Source organism: Rutilus rutilus (genome assembly GCF_951802725.1).
Source record: "Rutilus rutilus genome assembly, chromosome: 25".
Taxonomy (NCBI): Eukaryota; Metazoa; Chordata; class Actinopteri; order Cypriniformes; family Leuciscidae; genus Rutilus; species Rutilus rutilus.
The window spans coordinates 15,283,695-15,303,664 of record NC_140229.1 but is presented as its reverse complement, the minus strand read 5'-3'; the positions used below and the strand labels follow the sequence as shown (position 1 = coordinate 15,303,664).

The 19,970-nt window shown below is 35.5% G+C and overlaps 2 protein-coding genes across 3 annotated transcripts; both read right to left on the bottom strand.

The window, feature by feature from the left end:
* Positions 1 to 392: 392 nt before the first annotated feature.
* On the bottom strand, positions 393 to 5,672 carry LOC311285327 (uncharacterized protein). 2 transcript variants are annotated; one of them, XM_084400926.1, is made up of 6 exons: positions 5,474 to 5,672; positions 4,686 to 4,799; positions 4,513 to 4,576; positions 4,312 to 4,379; positions 4,122 to 4,195; positions 393 to 1,129 (listed from the first exon to the last, which is right to left on the bottom strand). In XM_084400926.1, the coding sequence occupies exons 1-6, from the start codon at positions 5,481 to 5,483 to the stop codon at positions 743 to 745; spliced, it is 717 nt and encodes a 238-aa protein (XP_084257052.1). In that variant the 5' UTR covers positions 5,484 to 5,672; the 3' UTR covers positions 393 to 742. The 2 variants fall into 2 exon arrangements, with proteins under 2 accessions (XP_084257052.1, XP_084257051.1); XM_084400925.1 differs by having other exon boundaries at positions 4,312 to 4,406; positions 5,474 to 5,655.
* A 1,921-nt stretch (positions 5,673 to 7,593) lies between these two features.
* Positions 7,594 to 18,649, bottom strand: LOC311285248 (nectin-4). The gene is made up of 9 exons (XM_084400822.1): positions 18,283 to 18,649; positions 16,783 to 17,154; positions 16,581 to 16,699; positions 16,348 to 16,501; positions 16,126 to 16,241; positions 15,849 to 16,002; positions 11,537 to 11,911; positions 8,180 to 8,273; positions 7,594 to 8,076 (listed from the first exon to the last, which is right to left on the bottom strand). The coding sequence occupies exons 1-9, from the start codon at positions 18,341 to 18,343 to the stop codon at positions 7,980 to 7,982; spliced, it is 1,542 nt and encodes a 513-aa protein (XP_084256948.1). The 5' UTR covers positions 18,344 to 18,649; the 3' UTR covers positions 7,594 to 7,979.
* Positions 18,650 to 19,970: the final 1,321 nt, after the last annotated feature.

The window sequence follows — 19,970 nt, the reverse complement described above, 5'->3', positions numbered from 1 at the left end:
GGTATGTGAAATGAGCAAAAGGAAGACTTTTTTTAATTCTTTCTTTTTTATTTACAAGTGGCTAAAGAGTATAAGAAAACTCTTTCAATAATCTCTCTGCCATTTTTGTTGCTGTCATTTGACAGTTAATAGCAGAACAAAGTGAGACTTTTTCATGGTAGCTGTTTGGTAAATGTTATGGCATTTTATGGTAAATTTTTACATCTTCAGATATTCTTCAAAGCTTTCAAAGAAAAAATATGAAAGTATGTGACTTTTATATGACTTTTATATGAAAGTCATTCATATATATAAATACGTAACATCTCCAACAGCTAGGCTATTGTTGGTTAAACAGTCCTTATGTCTTGTGCGTAGACCGTATGGGTACATCAAATTACTTGAGTCATCAATCAACCTTTGCACAAACAGACTTTTATTTGTTGTCTTGAAAATCTAAAAGATAGCAAGAAACAAGCTGATTAAATATTTAACATATTCCTCTTAGTATATGTAGAACAACACAACAAACCAAACCTGTAAGCCTTTAAAGGCAAGAAATAAGAAAGCACATTTAAAGTGGTAAACTTATTTAAATCTGTCTCGATTGGACGCAATCTCATAGCAGATAGCTGGTCTCCTCTGAGAGAAATAATAATTTGGCGTGTGAATCATGTGCTTTAAATACTGTTGCCAGCACCACCCAACAGTTTCCTGTTGAATCTATTATGATGCTAAAGGCTTTTTTTTAACTCTCACAATGTTAACTGTCCTGTTTTAGACTTTGTCTTGATCTACCTAGGGAGTGATCAAAGCCTTCGTGCAAATTTCTGTGCATCTCGAGCTCCCTTTCTGCATTTTCATTTCTCTCCATTTCCATCATTCTTTCTCTCTCCCTCTCTTCTGCCTCCAGGGCTACTTGATGACTGTTGAGGTAGATACTGTGACGTGAAACCATGAGGCTGCTGCTCCGGGACGGGAGGGTGACATCATCCTCGTTATCCTGGTCCACGTAATTCTGCTGGGATGCGGGTTGAGGATGCGTCTGGGCCTGGTGAGCCTGAGCCTGTTTTTGATATTTTCTCTTTTTCTTACGCTTCTTATTGACGGTCAGATCCAGAGAGGCGTAGGACACATCCCCCTGCTGGACCTGTGAGATGATAACAAACCTAAGCTGTATTTTCATGATCTAATACAATCTATGCAGTGGAAAAAACAAATGACTCACTGTACCTTGCCTCATTTTGGCATTCAGGTTAAATTGCAACATAACAAATGCCATCAAAAGAATTTTGCAATAAGTTGCGCAATGCTGGTAAAAAGCTTTCTCTAAGTCTCTGATTGTAAACCTGCACTATGATATCTTGCATCTCTGATTTTAGTGTTGAAATAGTGTAAAACTCAGTTTTAAAGTCAGCATGAAACGGTGCTTCCCAATTGTAATGTATATCCTAGTGAAAAAAAAAGAAATTTGAGGAATTTGAGTGCAACAGTACCCGTGCACTTTTTCAGCGTCAGTTTTTAGAAGTATTTTTTCCATTCATTTCTCCCATAGTGATTTTAAAAAAAGTCTTTGTTAAAGCAGTATAACCCTAGCCTGGTAATACCAAACTCTGCTACTTCGCTTTGCTTCGTAGACAGAGTCTGGCATGGCATAATTGAAAAAAGTTTTCTTTCTCGCGGGGAGGCGCTTGTCTGAAGTTTAAAATCATTGGTTCCCGTAAGCCAATCACATAACGTTTGGTTATGGCGTGTGTTATGCGCATGCTCAGCCGCATCTAACTTCCACTGTAAACACATGTAGTATGATGCGAAAACAAAACCATCGAGCGAAATACCGGAGTGAACATGGCTGTGAACGACTTTTGCAGATTATGTGAAGTAAATCTACGCATCCACGGTACAATCAGTGTCTACGTCACGGCTCTCAGCCCGCCCTCTGTTCGTTGATTGGCCGGCTGTTTTCAGGCCGGAGGAAAACGGAAAGCTATTACGCTGTCTCAGACTGAGTGCAGAAGCGAAATGAAATTGAGCGGAAGTAAGAAGTCTGACGTAGTCAGGCTAGTATAACCCATGAACCAAGCCAATCAGCTACGAGGTGATTCATAACATTACAAACTTTGGATTTAAGCAAAAACGTTTTTTTTTTTAAATCAGACTTAAATACAAAGGTACAAGACTGTGTACTATCCCATGAAGCATTGCGAACAGCATAATCGAATAAAACAACAATGGAATAATATAAAACTACTCATTTATATACATATATAAACAATTTTATATATAAAGTTAATTGCAAAATATGCATATATATTCAAATATTTTAGTATTTTGAGAGCATATAGGGAGATTAATTACATCAATTACATCATTTGTGGGCGGAGCTAAAGAGCTTTTTTGGCACTTTTGCTTTTAGCGAGACTCTGATTGGTGGAATTTTCTGTGGGTAATGTTGTTTTTTTCACTAGGAATTCCACAGTTAAACACAATTATTTTAAAACTAATTTGAAATAATGCGGGCTAACATCTTGAACAGAAGCAAATACTATCTATTAACAACCCTGTAGCTCACAGTAGGGTTGTCTTTAAAGGTTTAAAAATCTGTTTCCCTATGGAGAAAATGTTTTTACTTCCGGAACCGGACTGTTGCACTGTTTAGGGAATTGATTGTTGCCCTCGCATGGGTGCACGTCATCAACGTTATTGATTAAAGACTGCGAGGGCACATATAAAATAATGATGTGCTTGAATAAATCATTTATAATAAGCACTGCAATTAAAAAATTTGAATTGTCAATTTTGAATTTAACTTCAATTTAAAAATGTCTCAATATCTCGCAGAAATACCTTTATTGCTGTTCAAACCTGAGCGTTTAGCTAGCGAGCTATTAATGTGGTATAACAATGATGACTTTGACATACATACTGCTGAAGAGTGGTCTGAGAACACTGACCACAGCTGCGTTCATTAAAAGACCTGCTTCTACACGCATGTCTGTTTTCAGTAAAGTGTGTGGGAGGGCGAGCTTAAAATAGTTATCATGTGTACATTCTCACGCAGCCTTTGTGAAGGTTTTGAAATTTAAAACATCAAGCCATGCTTGTTTATGAAAAATGTCACACAATGCAGTATTAGAAGTTCTGCTTTTTAATTTTGAGCCTCTTTTTTTCTTTGTTGAAAACACTTACAACACATGTAATACGTGACAGATATTACTTTAAAACTGTATAATTTAATAGTTAGGGTTAGGAGTTACCGTTAAGAGTTTAATGTGCGATTGTTTCTGGTTGACCATCTAATAACCAACCATAACTAACCAATAAACAAAAAAAATATAAATCCTGATGAATATTTAATACGGCAATAAATTCTGTAAAGTAAATATAAATAAATGCATAAGTAAAAATAAATATATAAAGGGCAGATTTTTGCACATTTTTCATAAAGACACAGATGAAGCGTACAGATGATACACGTTTCTACGGTTAATGAGTGTTTTTCACTCATTGTTTTTTAAATATATTTCACGCTTACTAATGTACAGTAGTTGCCAAAAGTGATGTCCAGGTGAAAATTTACACCTTTATCAGTTTATCCAATATTATTAAAAATTTGTTTTATAAATAATATAAGTAATGGAATTATTATTATTTTTTTTTGCATATTGCGTACTTGTGCTTGGAGTCAATTGTTTTATTTGTGATAATGCAATGAAACATGCCATTGTGCGCACATCATTTTTGGCCAGACTGTCATACAAAGAAATTATGAACATATGCAAAAACAAGAGAGAACCAATGAAATATAAATATGTTGTAGTCAATGTATGCTTTTTGTTTTTCTATGCATTTTCGTTGTGCATGTTTTACAGACTTAATTTGTTTTCTGTAAAAGTAAAAAAGTAGTTTGCCTTTTTTTCCAAATAAATTTGTCAGATAAATGGCTTAACCAGGTTTAGTGTTTTGCTCTTACCTCATATTTAATATTTATAAATATTATAAAAAATATATATATACTCATATATTGATGGATTAATTGAACTTAGGCTCATTAAAACAAATATCTCCTCTAGACATCACTTTTGGACACTACTGTAGATCAAATGTCAGCAATTTCCATGTAATTTGTTGGAAGACCATACCTTTAATCCCTGCTTTACTGTGCTTGCCTGTGCCATTTGTTCATAGCACACCTCCGGAGACATTTCGAAAGCTCCTGAACAAGCATTAAATACATAGCAATGTCATCATGACAGCTTAATTATTAATAGTAAATAGCAGACAGACATTGGATTACTTAAAGTGATTGGTGTATTTGTGAGCTAAACCTACCGCCTCCATCTATACAGATATTCCCATAAATAGGATTTTCCTGTCTTTCCATCTCGTCATCTTCAAACCTGCAACACATAACCAAAATGTTGTGGCTGTGGAAAAGGATTATTACACGTTAAATCAAAGCTACTTTCTGTCAATCAGAACACATAATTACATAAAATATGAATTTAATTCAAACAATGTGCTGATCATCACCTGTAAGACTGAAGTGAATCTTGACGTAATGGCTCCTCTCCATATTCAAACATGTTTTCATTAGCTGATTAAAAAAAGATGCAGTTTGTAACTGTGAACTAAAGTTGTTATACATTACTTAAAATGCGTCTTTTTTTATATGTTCTGTAAAAAGTCAAACGTATGAAGCATACCTGCAGATTTCTTTTCCTTTCTTCTTAATAAATAGAATGCAACATTTATAGACACAGATATCAGCAGTGCAATAGATATCAGAGAAATAGCCACATATGCAAACGTGCATCGATCTGAATAAAGAGAGAGTTAAATGACAGATCATGATTTGATATAATATTGCATTAAGTTCCCATTACACCTTATATAATATTTATATTACAAACTTTGATTATTTTGCCTGGCTTTTTATTTTATAATTCTTTCTTCTTCTTTTTTTCTTCTTAAACTTTCTTTTTATATTTTAAGATTTGCATAACGTTTTAATAGCCATATATCATCTTAAAGAGTATATAAGCACAAATCATTAAGAACATTTGAAAAAGTTGGTTAAGTTTCCGGAGATGTCATTACACTGAATGAATTTCATGAATCTAACAATATAGTTATTATCACTCATATCATTAATACACTTCTCTAGTCTGGATCAATTCATAAATTCGTATTATCAATAATTGTTTTGTGCAGTTATTTACTGTATTATTCAAAAGAACGTTTAATATGTCAGGGTTTAATTTCAATTCATCAGTCTTCTAAGTTTTAAGAACAAAAAAAAACAAAAAAACAATTTAGAACCATAAAGAAAACACGCAAAAATACAATAAAAAATTCATTTTTAGTCTGCCATTATACAATAATCTCTACTGAGACAACAAAACAGCTTTCATTTAAACACAATGTGATGTGATGAAATACTGTTAGCAAAGAACGTTCACATACAGAAGTGATAAAGCATTTTTCCTCTTACCTGTCGTCATTTTTTTAGGGTCAAATGTCCGATAAAGCCTTGTCTGATAAAACCTTTCACCTGTACGTGAGCATGTTCAACAAGAAGTGCACCAGAGTGCTATTTTTATCGTCTTTAGACGTTTTCGGTTACAAACAGGAAACGTGACGGCTACCTTATTCGTTGCAAACATTCACATCTCAAGAGACACACTGAGTCTGCATTGTGTAGTGTCATAACTGTTGTTGAAATGTACATTGAAAACATTTAATTCATTGTATTTATTCAAACAAATTATGTGTAATGTTTTTTAATGCTTTTCTTTGAATTTGCATTTGATAGTTTCCTTATTGCTTTTTGCATTTTGTAAAATTTGTCAAATCAGTAATTTGTACTCTAGTTAAAAAGTTTATTGCTCATACATTTCTAATCTTGCTTTGATTTTTTGTGAGTAAAATGATGCTGTTATTTAAAAAATTAGGTGAAAATGAAGGATTCAAACAGATTCAAAACACTGAGTGGGCTAAATCCCCACCAATATTTAGATTAGTGGTTGATCAATATGGGATTTTCAATGGCCAATTCTTCAAATTTTACTTTAATTTCGCCCCTATCTTGAATATTTGGTTACATCCTTAAAATTAAATGAAAATGTAATTGTACAGCAATGTTAGTTTGCACAAATTAATGTGTAACAAATCTCTGCATTTACAAATTATAGTATACAACTAAAATATGATAAAATGTCAAAGACAAACTTATTATGTACATAAATGTTCTTATTCTTACAATTGATTGTAATATTCATAAGGAGCGCTATATTGAACTTCACTCTCACGCTGTACTTTGAGTCAAAGGTAAATACATTTTTTTTGTGCACATTTCATGTTCACAAATAACTATTATTTTTTCTCATACGCCATTGGTATAATACTCAACATAATGAAGTGCAATAGTATATTGGATGCATGATTATACAGTGCAGGATACAGATGATCTGAACACTGAAACAATCAATCCTTTTTTCTGAATTTTCCATTTCCGACCACAATAGCGAGAGCAGGAAACGTCCCTCTGCGTGAACGTGTTGCTTCTGTTGTAGCAAAGAACCACAATGCACAAAACTCTGTACAAAAAGGATCTCTGTACTCTCTCTGTCTTGTATTCTCTCTGTCTTAGCACACATACACTCTTTATCAGGCACTCTTTATCTATTATTATTTCTCTGTTCATTAAAAAGAAATGCCTTTTATTTCCATCTTCTCCCACAGTAAATAAAGGCTTGTTCTCAGGGGTAAACCGCATTTTATAAAGCCAAACTTTGTGCTGTTATTGCAAGTTATAAAAAATGGTGACCAGAGTTGGCATTTGTTTTTGTAGATTTGGCCTGTAAGGTTAAGGATACATTCTATCTCCGTTGGTCACTGTCTGATGTGGTTTTGGCAGTTGGTTTTTCTTGACTATCTGAGGTGTAAACTGTGGTTTTATGAGGCCTGAAACAATCAGTTGCTAGCCTTCTCTTTGTTAGCAGAACATGCAGCCACAACATGAGGGCAGCATTAACATGTAGGCCTTAAGCCTGAAGGTATCTGATTCATGATAGCACTCACGGTTTCTTCTTCTTCTTTTTTTTTTTTTGCTGCTGTATCGTAATGGTATTAAAAGTCAACATTACAATAACCACCTTATCTATTGAACATGATCGATGATTTTTCTGATTAAACTTTAAAGTTTCCTATGGGCACTCATCATATTTCATATTTCTGGAATTTACCCAGTTTTTGACCCAATCTCCACCCACCCTCACATGTTGTTATCTTTCAAAAAATTCACACATTTTAGGGAAATTTTTACATTGCTACAATGTAGGAGTAGAGCTAGGTAAGTAAAACTCAAGACATTCAATAATAGATTTAATGTTTGTTCAAGCACAATTTTCACATTTTTAAACGTTACAAAAAAGAACAAATTATTTAAAAGAGCAACAAATTATATGTACAGCCTATTCAGAAAGACACAAATACAGAGGAAATTAGCAGTAAAAAAATCACACAAAAACACAAAAAATATGGGTGATCTCATATTTTTACAAAATAAAACGTTGAAGGGTTATTTCACGCAAAAATGAAAATTGAACGAGATTCTAACATGTTTAATGTATATGTGTGTTTATCAATGTTTATATTGTAAACAAAAGCATAAACTAAATCGATTCATCATTTAAAGCGACCGGTTTTCATCGGAAAACTTGATTTAAACTGCTCAATTAATATGGATTACATTTTAGTAATCCATGGATTACATATATTTTGGTTGCATGGGCTTTCAATGAAGGAAAATAAATCTCTCTGGCATCAATAAAAATAGCTTAATTTGTGTTTTGTAGATGAATGGAACTGGTTTGGTTTGGAACGACATGAGAATGAGTAATTGATTCTTTTCATTTTAAGTGAAGATTTTCAGCAAAAATCTTCCAGTCAGTATATATGTGGCCCACGGTTTGTGAGTACAAAAGTGCATGACACATTCATACAAGAATATCAGTCATGGGGACATCATGGTTCCTCACTGATGTGTATTTGACTGGTGGTGGAGGAGGTTTGAAAGGGGGTGGCATATCCATTCTGAAAAAGAAAAAGTAAAAATGTTGATAAATGGACTGAAAATGTGTAGGATGCAATTATGTAAAAGGACAGTGGATGTTCTGATGATTTTGCCGAGTCTCACTTTTTTTGGTTCAGGTGTCTTTTGTATAGAAGCACAGTCAACACGAACAACAGCAACACAATCGGAACAGCGATATATGCTGCGCTTTTTGATTCTGAAAGAGAGACGAGAGAGATGCAAGGAAAAGACAACCAATATAGTTTTACGATTAGCTCAAGTCTTGGCCTAAATTCATATCCTGTTGATACCGTCATGCATGTCTTTTTGAAAGCAACACATTGATATCAATCATCACACACTTTAAATCAAACAGCATCTTATATGGGTTTCCCTGTTACAGCCAAAAAACATCAGATGACTTCATTGTGTGTATTACATTTGTTTAAAATCAACATAAAACATTAGCGACTAATTTTTATTACTAGTTTAATTCATAGTTTTAATTTATAATTTAATTCAGAGAATATTCCAGTTATAGCCTAATACATGACTGATGACTTGATTTTAATAAAATATAAAAACCTTTGTAGCATATGTGACATTAGTAATGTGATGTATTTCCAAGTGAAAATAAAATGTTTTAGTTTTTTTTATTGAAATTTAATCCATAGGATGATTGCTGGATGCATTACCGTTGTTTTGACTAATCGACTAATTTCATTGAAGGTGCTACCTGATTGCCTAATCCTAACCCACCTACAGTGCTATGCATAAGTTTAGACACCCATACTAAAGTTGACTAAAAAGAGGAATAAAAAATCATCTTTTGGAAACTGAACTTAATGCCTTAATTTAAAAAATTAGGAAAAATCCAACCTTTAAGGACACCAATTTTCTTTGTGAATGAATAATGCATCGTAAATAAATAAATGTTCTTCCTTAGAATACAGGGTGCATAAGTTTGGACACCCCTATGTTAAATTCCCATAGAGGCAGGCAGATTTTTATTTTTAAAGGCCAGTTACTTCATGGATCCAGGATACTATGCATCCTGATAAAGTTCCCTTGGCCTTTGGAATTAAAATAGCCCCACATCATCACATAGCCTTCACCATACCTAGAGATTGGCATGGTTTTATTTCAGTTAGCCTAATAGCTAGTTTGATTTGCACTGAGAGATGATCTTATGGAAAGTACCCCATGCCAATCTCTAGGTATGATGAAGGCTATGTGATGATGTGGGGCTATTTTAATTCCAAAGACCAAGGGAACTTTATCAGGATGCATAGTATCCTAAAAAAATAATAATAAAAAAATACTTAAAAATAAAAATCTGCCTGCCTCTATGGGAATTTAACATAGGGGTGTCCAAACTTATGCACCCTGTATTTTAAGGAAGAACATTTATTTATTTATGATACATTATTCATTCACAAAGAAAATTGGTGTCCTTAAAGGTTGGATTTTTCCTAATTTTTTAAATTAAGGCATTAAGTTCAATTTCCAAAAGATGATTTTTTATTCCTCTTTTTAGTCAACTTTAGCATGGGTGTCTAAACTTATGCATAGCACTGTATTCCTAAATCTACCTATACTGGGGATTTAGGGGGTAATAATCCGAATCAGAATTCGGTGTTGTACAGAAATCTTAATCCCTGTGAAATTTTGTCTCCCCTCCTTCTTATTGGTCCATTTGTTGGGGAGGCCGGTACCTGAGTGGTCCCTATCTTTTAAAACCCACCCCCCACACGGCCACACATACCTAATCCTTAATCTTACTCTCATAGGAAGATGCAGGGAAGATAATCTCACGGGGAATCAGATTTTGATACCACACCTGTTCATGAAAAGTGAAAAGTTCTTCCTAGAGAGCTGCTCGATGTGGTAAAGCTTATTTTTAAACCGTTTGTTATTTTGCTATTATTGCTAAAACATTTCAATGAACGCTAACCGGTTTTAATACTTTTAGAATGCTGCAGTTACAGTAACTGAAACAAACATTTCCAATAGTAGTGATGGGGGAACCAAGCTTCTTTTTTAGAAAAAGAGTTTTCAAACTCTGAATCGTTTGAACCAATTTCTTTGCAAAATGATTCACTCTTTCGAATTGCTCAGAACACCACAGACTTGCGGCACCTGCTGGTCAAAACGGCGTAAATGCAACTACAAACAGGCTAAAATACCATTAAATATCTGGGTTCTGTAAAATGTGTGTTCTTTTATCAAAGTGTAGAGCTTGTTGTGTGTTAGGCAGAGCTTGGCAGACAAGGTAAATGTTTTCCTTTTTGTGTTATACACACAAGTACTAAAATTCATTATATTAATTACAAATAAATACACATTTACAAGATGTACCCAAGATCAGTGAAAACCATTAGATATGTTCATGCTGGCAACAGATCAATGCCATCTAGCGATGTTAAAATGTTTCGAAACCAAGGTACGACAACGTAACGAAATCACATGACTTGACGAATTTGATAAAAACTCCGAAGCACTGTTTCGAAATGGTTAAAGGTTTAGTTCACTCAAAAATGAAAATTCTGTAATTAATTACGCGCCTTCATGTCTTTCCAAACCCGTAAAACTTTCGTTCATCTTTGGAAACAAAAATGAAGATATTTCTGATGAAATCTGAGAGATTTCTGTCCCTCCATTGGCAGCTACGCAACTCTGACACTTCAGAAAGTTCATAAAGAGATCGTAAAACTAACTATATGAATTGAGCGGTTTAGTCCAAATTTTCTGAAGAGACACGATCCCTTTGTATGATGAACAGATTGAATTAAGGCTTTTATTCACATGTAAACATTCCTTAACTCACACATCAGTTGTAATAAACGGAAGCTCAAGCAGGTTCGCTTGACGTGTGAGAACCAATGAGGTTCATTCTCGTGTTATGCAGCACGTTTGAGCTTCAGCAAGGACCAATGAGGTCTGTTCTCGTGCGTCAAGCAGGTTTGGTTGCGCTTCTGTTTAAGTTCACTGATATGTATTTATATGTGAATAAAAGTCTAAACTGAGTCTCTTCATCATATAAAGCGATCGTGTCTCTTCAGAAAATTTGGACTAGACCACTCAATTCATATGGATTAGTTTTATGATCTCTTTATGAACTTTTTGAAGCGTTGAAGTGTCAGTTGCGTAGCTGTCAACAGAGAGGTAGAAAGCTCTCAGATTTCATCAAAAATATCTTAATTTGTGTTCTGAAGATAAAGGAAAGTCTTAAGTGTTTGGAACAACATGAGGGTGAGTAATTAATAATAGAATTTTCATTTTTTAGGTGAACTAACCCTTTAATGTTTGAAACCTTCACTAAGGTGCTCATCACAAGACCCGTACGAACTATGTGACGTCAGAAAATTAAAGTTGTTTCAGGGACAGAGGAAGGATAAAAAAAAATATTTGGAGTGTATGTATTAAAAAGTAAATATGGTCAGTTTTTATTTCATGGTGACTTTCAGAAGAGTAATTTACCTCCTGATTTTGTCACAGTGCTGGTGATGTTTTTCTTTGTTATAACAGAAGTAACTATTTTTCTTCCGGTAACTGTTTCTGGACGTGTGCTTGGATTTTCTGTACAAGAGCTGCCTGTAGATTTTACAGTGCTTGTATGTAATGTAGATGCATTGCCAACAGGTGGAGCAGAAGAGTTGCCAGTGAGAGGAGTGCTTTGGCTGGTGTGTCTGGGTTGTAGGTTTGCTGTGGTAGCATTTGGTTTTGATGTGCTGGTTAGGAAATGACCAGATTCTGTTGTTGTCTCAATAGCACTAGTGTTCCATGAGCTGGTCCCCATGGAGGTGAAGTTCCTCAGATGTTTGGTGATTCTTACTGAGAAAGGTGTTGTCATTCCTTCAACAGCAATCATTATAGGGAAAATGAAACATAAAACAAATGTATATTAGGAAATATTCATCAACATTTTTTTGTACACAGTTCTAATATAATATAATATAATATAATATAATATAATATAATATAATATAATATAATATAATATAATATAATATAATATAATATAAAACAATATCTGTGATGGACTGGGCATCCTTCCAGGGTGTTTCCCTGACTAAGTTGGGGACGCTGGGATAGGCTCCAGCATTCCTGCCACCCTACATAGGTTAAAGGGATAGTTCATCCAAAAATGAAAATTAGCCCATGATTTACTCACCCTGAAGCCATCCTATGTGTATATGGCGTTCTTCTTTGAGACGAATACAGTCGGAGTTAAAAAAATATATAAAAAAATGTCCTGGCTCTTCCAAGCTTTATAATGGGAGTGAATGGCCGTTTAACTTTGCAAGTCCATTAAAGTGCATCTATTCATGATTAAAGTGCTCTATACAGATCTGCGGGGGTTAATAAAGGTCTTCTGAACTGATGCGATGAATTCGTGTAAGAAAAATATCCATATTTAAAACTTTAGCGACTAAAATAACTAGCTTCCAGCAGACGGCCGTACGGGTCGATTTACGCCAAAAGAGTAACACTTGAACTTGACGCACAACGTAATGACGGCAAATGACGCCTCTCGCAGTTCAAACAAACAGGGCTGGGCAACTGCGTTCGTGCGTCAAGTTCAAGTGTTCATTCAAAAATTATCCCACGATAAAACCCTCAAGCCATCCAGCCAAGCACAATTGGAGTTATATAAAAAAAAATATCCTGGCTCTTCCAAGTTTTATAATGGGAGTGAATGGTACCTTGTTTTTTTGAAGCCAAAAAAGCGCATCCATCCATCCATCATAAAAGTAATATACACGGCTCCAGGGGGTTAATAAAGGCCTTCTGAAGTGAAGCGATGCTTTTTTGTAAGAAAATATCTATAATTACAACTTTAAAAACTGTATCAAACATAGGGCTGGGCAACAAACTCAAGCTCATCTAACATTTCTCTTTAAAAATTCTCATTTTAGACTTCTAATTCGTGAATTTTGTTTTACTCGATTCTCTGCACTTCCGTGTTCATCTTTACGCCATGCTTTGGGCTAGAGGTCACTCTTCGGCTAGAACTCGACTTGCGTATGGCCGTTACTGTAAGCCAGTTATTATAGTTTATATAGTTATAATTATGGACATTTTCTTACAAAAACGCATTGCTTCACTTCAGATGGCCTTTATTAACGCCCTGGAGATTACTTTTATGATGGATGTGTAAAGAATTGAGAAATGCTGGGCAGTCTGGTTGCGGAACGACCACTCCCGAGAAGACAAAGGATCTTCCTGGGAATTAACATTTGACTCTCTCTTGAGAAACTAGCATCTCCGAGTCAGTCACCTCCCCCACGTTGTCTCTCTCTCACGCTGAGATCACCAGATATTCACCCAAAAATCTATATGGTTTAGGTGAATAATTAGCAAACGGTATTATACATGTTTGGTATCATTTGAAATGTCTCAGTGTGACTGGTACACATGTCTCATTCCCAAAGAAGTAAACCAAAAGGTAATAAAGTTCTTAAGAGTTTAGTGATAACTTGCACATAGAGGAGGGGTGGGTCCTCCATGCAAATGGCACTCTGCTCCCAAAAAGGTGTAAACTCTGAATGCAAATTCTCATTGTTAGCAAATGTTTCCATGTGAAAGAAGTTTCTGTCTATATAAAGAAATGCAACAAGAGGCTCAGAAGATTTGTAACTCAAATTAGCCCGTGATGCGGAGTGTATGGACTCCGCCTCATGTATTTTAGAATGTCAGGTTCGCATCTTCTCTCTTTATTCCAGAACATTTGATGTTTTGAAACTGATTATGAAATTGGCATGATACATTTACCTGACATAATAAATTGTTACATTTGGTTTTATTCCGACTGACTCTGAAATTGGTTTGCCAAGTAGATTAAACGGATTCGTTTGTTACCGCAAGTTTTGCGTCAGATTAGTGACGACTAATATTTGCCACTAATTCAAGTGTACTTGGTTTTGCAAAGACAAGAAGTGAATTTCCGTTTAGGGCAGCAAAAGTGCTGCTTGACCAACCTAAATCTGGGTGTGTCTTACCTCTTTAAAAAAAAACAAAAAAAAACTTACATTCAAGTGAATGCAATTCCATGGGGGCTATACCAAAGTATCTTTGATTGTGTAAGCATGAATGCGACTGATCTCAGGTATATAGCAATTTCCTCTGTTGGGTGACCGAAGCTGGCGAGATTGTGATTGTGAGACCCATGTTAAATAAGGCGTGAGGACCTCTGAGCGACATAGCTTCCTAATATGAACGGGTAAAATATAAGTAAAGAGTTAAATACTGTAGAACAATCAAATGTATTGTTAAACTATTATAACCAATTGGCTATCTAACTTAAATTCGAGGTTGTGATAAAATGGAGTCGGATATAAAATGGAGTCAGATAAATGGAATTAAATTACTTTGCCACGCGGAAAGACAGCAACACGCAGAGACCATCACCCGTTCTATTGGATGCTGCTCTTGGACCGATCTAGACGGGCTTACAGATGGATGCTCTTTTTTGGGCTTCAAAAAACAAGGTACCATTCACTCCTATTATAAAGCTTGGAAGAGCCAGGATATTTTTTTTATATAACTCCTATTGTGTTTGGCTGAAAGAAAAAAGTCATATACACATTGAGGGTGAGTAAATTATGGGATAATTTTCATTTTTGGGTGAACTATCCCTTTAAGTGGTTTTGAAAATGAATTGTATTATAATATAACATTTGTTTGCACAATGATTTTATTCACTGTCACAATTAGTCTGACATGGCAGAGTACTTATTACTTGCGTGCTGACCCAAATGAATTATAATGATCTTATTTTTTACATTAGATTATTTAGTTTATTTATGTTTTCCTTAAGCCTGGTTCACACGGCAGGATAATTAGGCCGATTTTAGCCCCGATTCACCCCTTCCGACAATCTTAAGGATGCTCCGATTATCGTAAAATAATCTGATCAGATATTCCTGCCGTGTGTGGTGTGTTAAGACTGCTCTCGTCTGCTCGGAAGGACGTCGGGACCGCTCCGATCTCAAATCGGGGATATCCAACATGTTGGATTTTTTTGGCCCGATTTCTCCTCGTGTGTGGTGTCCCCCGGGGACAAACAAGCACCCAGCCTGTGGACTGTGGCGTGTAGCCAATCAGAAAGCGAGGTGACGAGGCGAGGAAGCACCGGGAAACAAAATCAAAACAGCCGGCGGCATGGCGCACCAGAATGTCCTTGTTTACTCTGAAGTCACGTTTGATCTCGAGGGATTTTGCAAGATTTCCCGTCTGACCTGGGAATGCTCGGGAGTCAAATCGGTTTGTGTGTGATGTGTTGATTTTGCCGTGTGGCTGCGCACCACACACTGTACGACCAAAACTGTTTGACCCGTGATTTTTTATCGCCGTGTGTGGGGTCTCTCAAGTTTGGAAAATCGGCCGACAATTTTAAAATCGTCCCGTGTGAACCAGGCTTTATGGGGACCATCAGCTGGTTAAAATGTACTGTAGATGATTTCAGGTTTTAATATCCTTGTGGAGACATTTAATTCCACAATGTAGACAAAGCCTGACCTACACACACACAGAAACACCCCAACAGCCTTTCCTAAAACAACTCCTGGAGAGTTTCGACTGAGGGAAATTGATCAATTTACCTCTGTTCCAAAATGTATTATTAATTCATTGGCTTCAGTGGTGGTATTGAGTTTTTCCATTGTTTGCACTCTATTGTGCATCTGCTTTGGGCAAACTGGGACTTTATCATTTAATATTCACAGTTAAAAATGGAAGTGCCATATGATCAAAAAAAAAAAAAAAAAAGGAAAATGAAGCTTTTTCTTACCTTCGATTTGCTTTGAGAGAACATGGATAGAAAACTCTATGTCTGTCTGGAGCTGATTGTCCTGAAAGACAGCTGTCAGTTTGTATGTTCCTGACTGGTTAGATGTCACGGAAGTCAGAGACAAAGTGTCTGAGAGAGACAGTGTTTTGTCATCCTAAAAATCATCACATGAGTTTGTCATTTTAAGCAAACTTGAGTTAATACACTACAAAAGATTCATTTAAAACAATACTTCTTACATATTTAATTTCAATCTCTTAATATTTAACAGTCTTACCCTCATCCACTTATATTGTAAGTACTGAGATGCTTTTGCAGTACAAGAAATCGTCACATCCTCACCAAAACTGACATTAAAAGGGCTGCTTGTGTTACACTCAATGTCATCAAGAACTGTTTGGAAGAATAGGATATATTTGATATGGAATTTGTTTACTTAAATAAGCAGAGAATGATAAAGATTAATTCAAACACTTTTTTTGGTATTCTCAACACTCACAATTGACAGTCAGTTCCATAGTGGTATTGAGACCTTGCTGATTTTGGACAGATGAGATCCATTCAGGTAAACAGATGTACAGATCGCTGTTGCTTCTGGTGACGTTTGGTAAAATGAACTCTCCATTCAAGTCTTCCATCCAAAATAGCTTGTCCTGAGGAGGAGAATGAGATCAACTCAACAGCTGTATAGACCGTGGCATTTAGAAATGACGCTTTTTCAATCTGACTCACCTTTGACCTTCTAAGTTTATAACGGAGTGGTGGAGGGCTTGCTGAACAAGTTATTTTCACTTCATCTCCCTCTTTTATGAATCTGTGTGAATGTGACATCTTCGCTGATGCTGGAGGCTCTGAAATTAGCAGACAGCTGCTGCTTGTTCACTTTTACATTTTTGAGAATGAGAATGTAGGTTACCGTGAGCAGTTTACCTACCTGTGACCTGCAGCTTTGTAGTTCTTTTAATCGAGCCATTAGGATAAGAAGTAATTTCGCATATATAGTTTCCACTGTCTTTCATGGTAACTTCATACAGGGTCAGGACAGAGCCCTGTAGCTGTCCAGTTTTTGAACTGGTCATCGTCGTCAGGAGAGGACCGTTTTGAAAGTAATGTGCTGGCAATATCGGATGGAACACCACGATCTTCTTATCATTCTTCTCATTCTTCTCATCTCCTTTTTGTTTAATCCATTCCAGCTGGATAACTTTGATTTCATTTTCCTCTCCTACAAAGCATGGCAGGCTGACGTTCTGTCCCTCCACAGCAGTTACGGACACGTTATGATGTATAAGCATTCCGTACGTTCCTGATAAACCATTTTCATGAGTGATAATCAGTTTCTTTCGTGAAACCACAGATTGCATCATTGGTCAATGTTCATTTAAGTTTTCACCTTTAAGGTATTATAAAAAGTTCAGTGTCATCTAGTATCATTTTATTACATTAAATTTTATTTTTAGATATATTTCTTAATTTTTTTGTACATTTTTAATCATGATTTAAAAAATATATTTCAAGATAAAAGTTGATTTATTTATTGTTTTTAAGCATTAAATAAAAGGTAATTTATTACACGTTGTATGCATGTGAGTGTGTCACCATTATCTTCAGTTTGTTTAGTTATCATGGACTTTCTGTTTGTTTCCATTAGTCAGGTGTTCCATGGACACTAACACTAATCATCACAGCTGTTCGTTATTTTGTCATCACCACCATGTATCTAAGTTCTTCCTTGTGCAATCTTCGGTTGTCTGGTATTGTTCGTGTTTGTGTTTACACGCTGTCTCGCATGTTGGTTGTCTATTTGGATCTATTTAAAGGAACCCTGTGTTATATCTTCATCTTCCTTGGATTAGAGTGTTATAGAGTTGAGCCTATTTTAATCATCATTTAAAAATAGTTATAAGATATAATGTATTTTATTTATTTATACCTACATTCATTTTTAGTTTATGTGGTCTTCTATGTATTATCATTTCCTATCATTTTTATTGTTGTTTTTTCAGGATGTTTCTGCTTGTTGGTTGGACCAACAAGACTTGTATTTGGCAGACAAAAGTTTTTGAAATATTAATAAGCAGTGAAGTAAATTCCTAATAATAGAAGATGCTTGATAAATACTTTAAGTTTTTTTTTTTTTTTTGCTCTCAACAATTAATTCCTTTAATTATGCTTTTATTTTTATTATGAAATCAGGACAGTTGTATCATTCTGTAATTTTTGACTACATTCATTTTAACACAGAAATGAAAATCAGGCTTATCATAGGAGACCTGCATTAAGTCAAATTGCAATTTGAATGCGTTTTTGACTAAATTAATAAATAGGACAAAACAATCAGTTTCACGGCATTAAACAACTAAACACATGGCCAGTTCAGTTAAAAAGCTACTAAACGTTTTTCTTTGTAGGTAGAAATACAAGCCCCTCTTACCTTGTATCATGCATAAAATGATAAGAAGTTTGTAAGTTGCCTCTGTCATCAGAAACTCCATATCTGTGAGACCAAGTGTCTTAACAGAAAGAGTCAAACAACTGCAGCAGCAGAGATACAGGAAATGAGCTACACCACGAGAGAGACAGGAACTGGTAGTCTACAAATATTTACTTCTGTGATAGTTGCTTGGTTTGCCTTAAGCTGTGAGGTTTAGTTTTATTTTCTATCAAACAGCTTAATGGAGAGATGCTCTTATGTCTAGAGTAGATTGGATGGAGTGATGGAGTTTATAGTCCTGATAAGCACAATGCACTGCTTCATCGGATAATAATGACCTCATTTCGATTATGCGTCGACAGTCAGCAAGTCTTTCTCGATTTCCTGTCAGAATGCAATGCCACAAGCTGCGGCCACATTTTCGCACATGCAGCAGACAGTAAAGATCACATCAAATTTGAAAGCCCCTGCTGATATTAGATGTTATTGTTTGTGGATATTATATCAAACAATCAGGCTGGATGGCAAATGTCCCACTGGCCCCCATGAACATTTAGCTTCTTTCTTTGTTGTTATTATTAGAATTTACTGTTAGTTCACATCTTTAATGAGACGTGACAGGAATCTACAGTGGAGAGAGTATGAATGCTCAGTTTAACAAACGCAAGATATTTCAGCCTACTAACGGTGTTACATAATCAGCATACATTAGTAGGGACACATTATAATTCTGGCCAATATTCAAATTCTATATTATTTTGTCTAAAATAAATGAATGAAAAATAAAACTTTAAAGGGGTCATATAATGGTATGCACTTTTACAAGTTGATTGTACTGAAATGTGTGTTGGCAGTGCCTGTACACAACCATCATAAAATGATAAAAATCCATCCAGTGGTTTTTTTTTAAATCTTCTTATGTTTTCTCCTCTCTCAAATCAAGCCGTTCGATTTTGTGACGTCACAAAATCGATGCCCCTCCCACGATTGTTGATTGACAGCAGCGTTTTATGAGCAGAATGGCGTCTAAGCGATTGTGGTGTTCTGTTCTTGGGTGTAATAACGAACACAGCAGTCATTTTGATGTTCCTAAATCCGAACCGCTGAAGATGCAGTGGCTGAGTGTGTTTTCGAAGGGAATATTCCCCACGATCAACGTCAATGCTTTCATGTTTGCGCGAATCATTTCACACACCAGACTGCTTTACAAACGAGGTCAGTAAAGCTGGTTTTGCTAAGAAGCTGCACCTGAAAAAAGGATCGGTACCAACTATTCGTGTTCCTGCTGCACCTCCAGAATAACTGAAGTGAGTGTAACGTTTTATTAACCTTTATATTAATATTTATATTAATCTTTGCAAATCGCTTGCTGCACGCTTCACGATGAATGCGGCTGTTTACACTCAGGGTACATTACGGCATGTTTTCTATGTACGACGTTCTCAATATAATTCATAATCCCACGTTTATAATGAACAACGCATTATGCTTATTGTGTTATTGTGTTACGGTGTACGCACAGAACAGAGGGGCGGGGTGAGCAAAGCTCATTATCATTTAAAGACACATGCACTTAAACGGCGTGCTGAAAACAGAGCTGTTTTTGACCAGGTAAAATGAGTGTTTTCTTACAATACTAATGAGAATTTTTAATTAAAGTAGCCTATATTACAGACTTTTAATTTAGA

Coding starts and splice junctions, on each gene's coding strand:
- LOC311285248 (XM_084400822.1), bottom strand. CDS start 18,343: ATGGAGTTTCTGATGACAGAGGCAACTTACAAACTTCTTATCATTTTA. Junction 17,155..18,282: donor CATTTTATGCATGATACAAG/GTAAGAGGGGCT, acceptor ATGGTTTATCAG/GAACGTACGGAATGCTTATA. Junction 11,912..15,848: donor TCTCTCAAAGCAAATCGAAG/GTAAGAAAAAGC, acceptor TTGCTGTTGAAG/GAATGACAACACCTTTCTCA.
- LOC311285327 (XM_084400925.1), bottom strand. Junction 4,577..4,685: donor AAAGGAAAAGAAATCTGCAG/GTATGCTTCATA, acceptor TTTTTTAATCAG/CTAATGAAAACATGTTTGAA. Junction 4,196..4,311: donor TATCTGTATAGATGGAGGCG/GTAGGTTTAGCT, acceptor ATGCTTGTTCAG/GAGCTTTCGAAATGTCTCCG.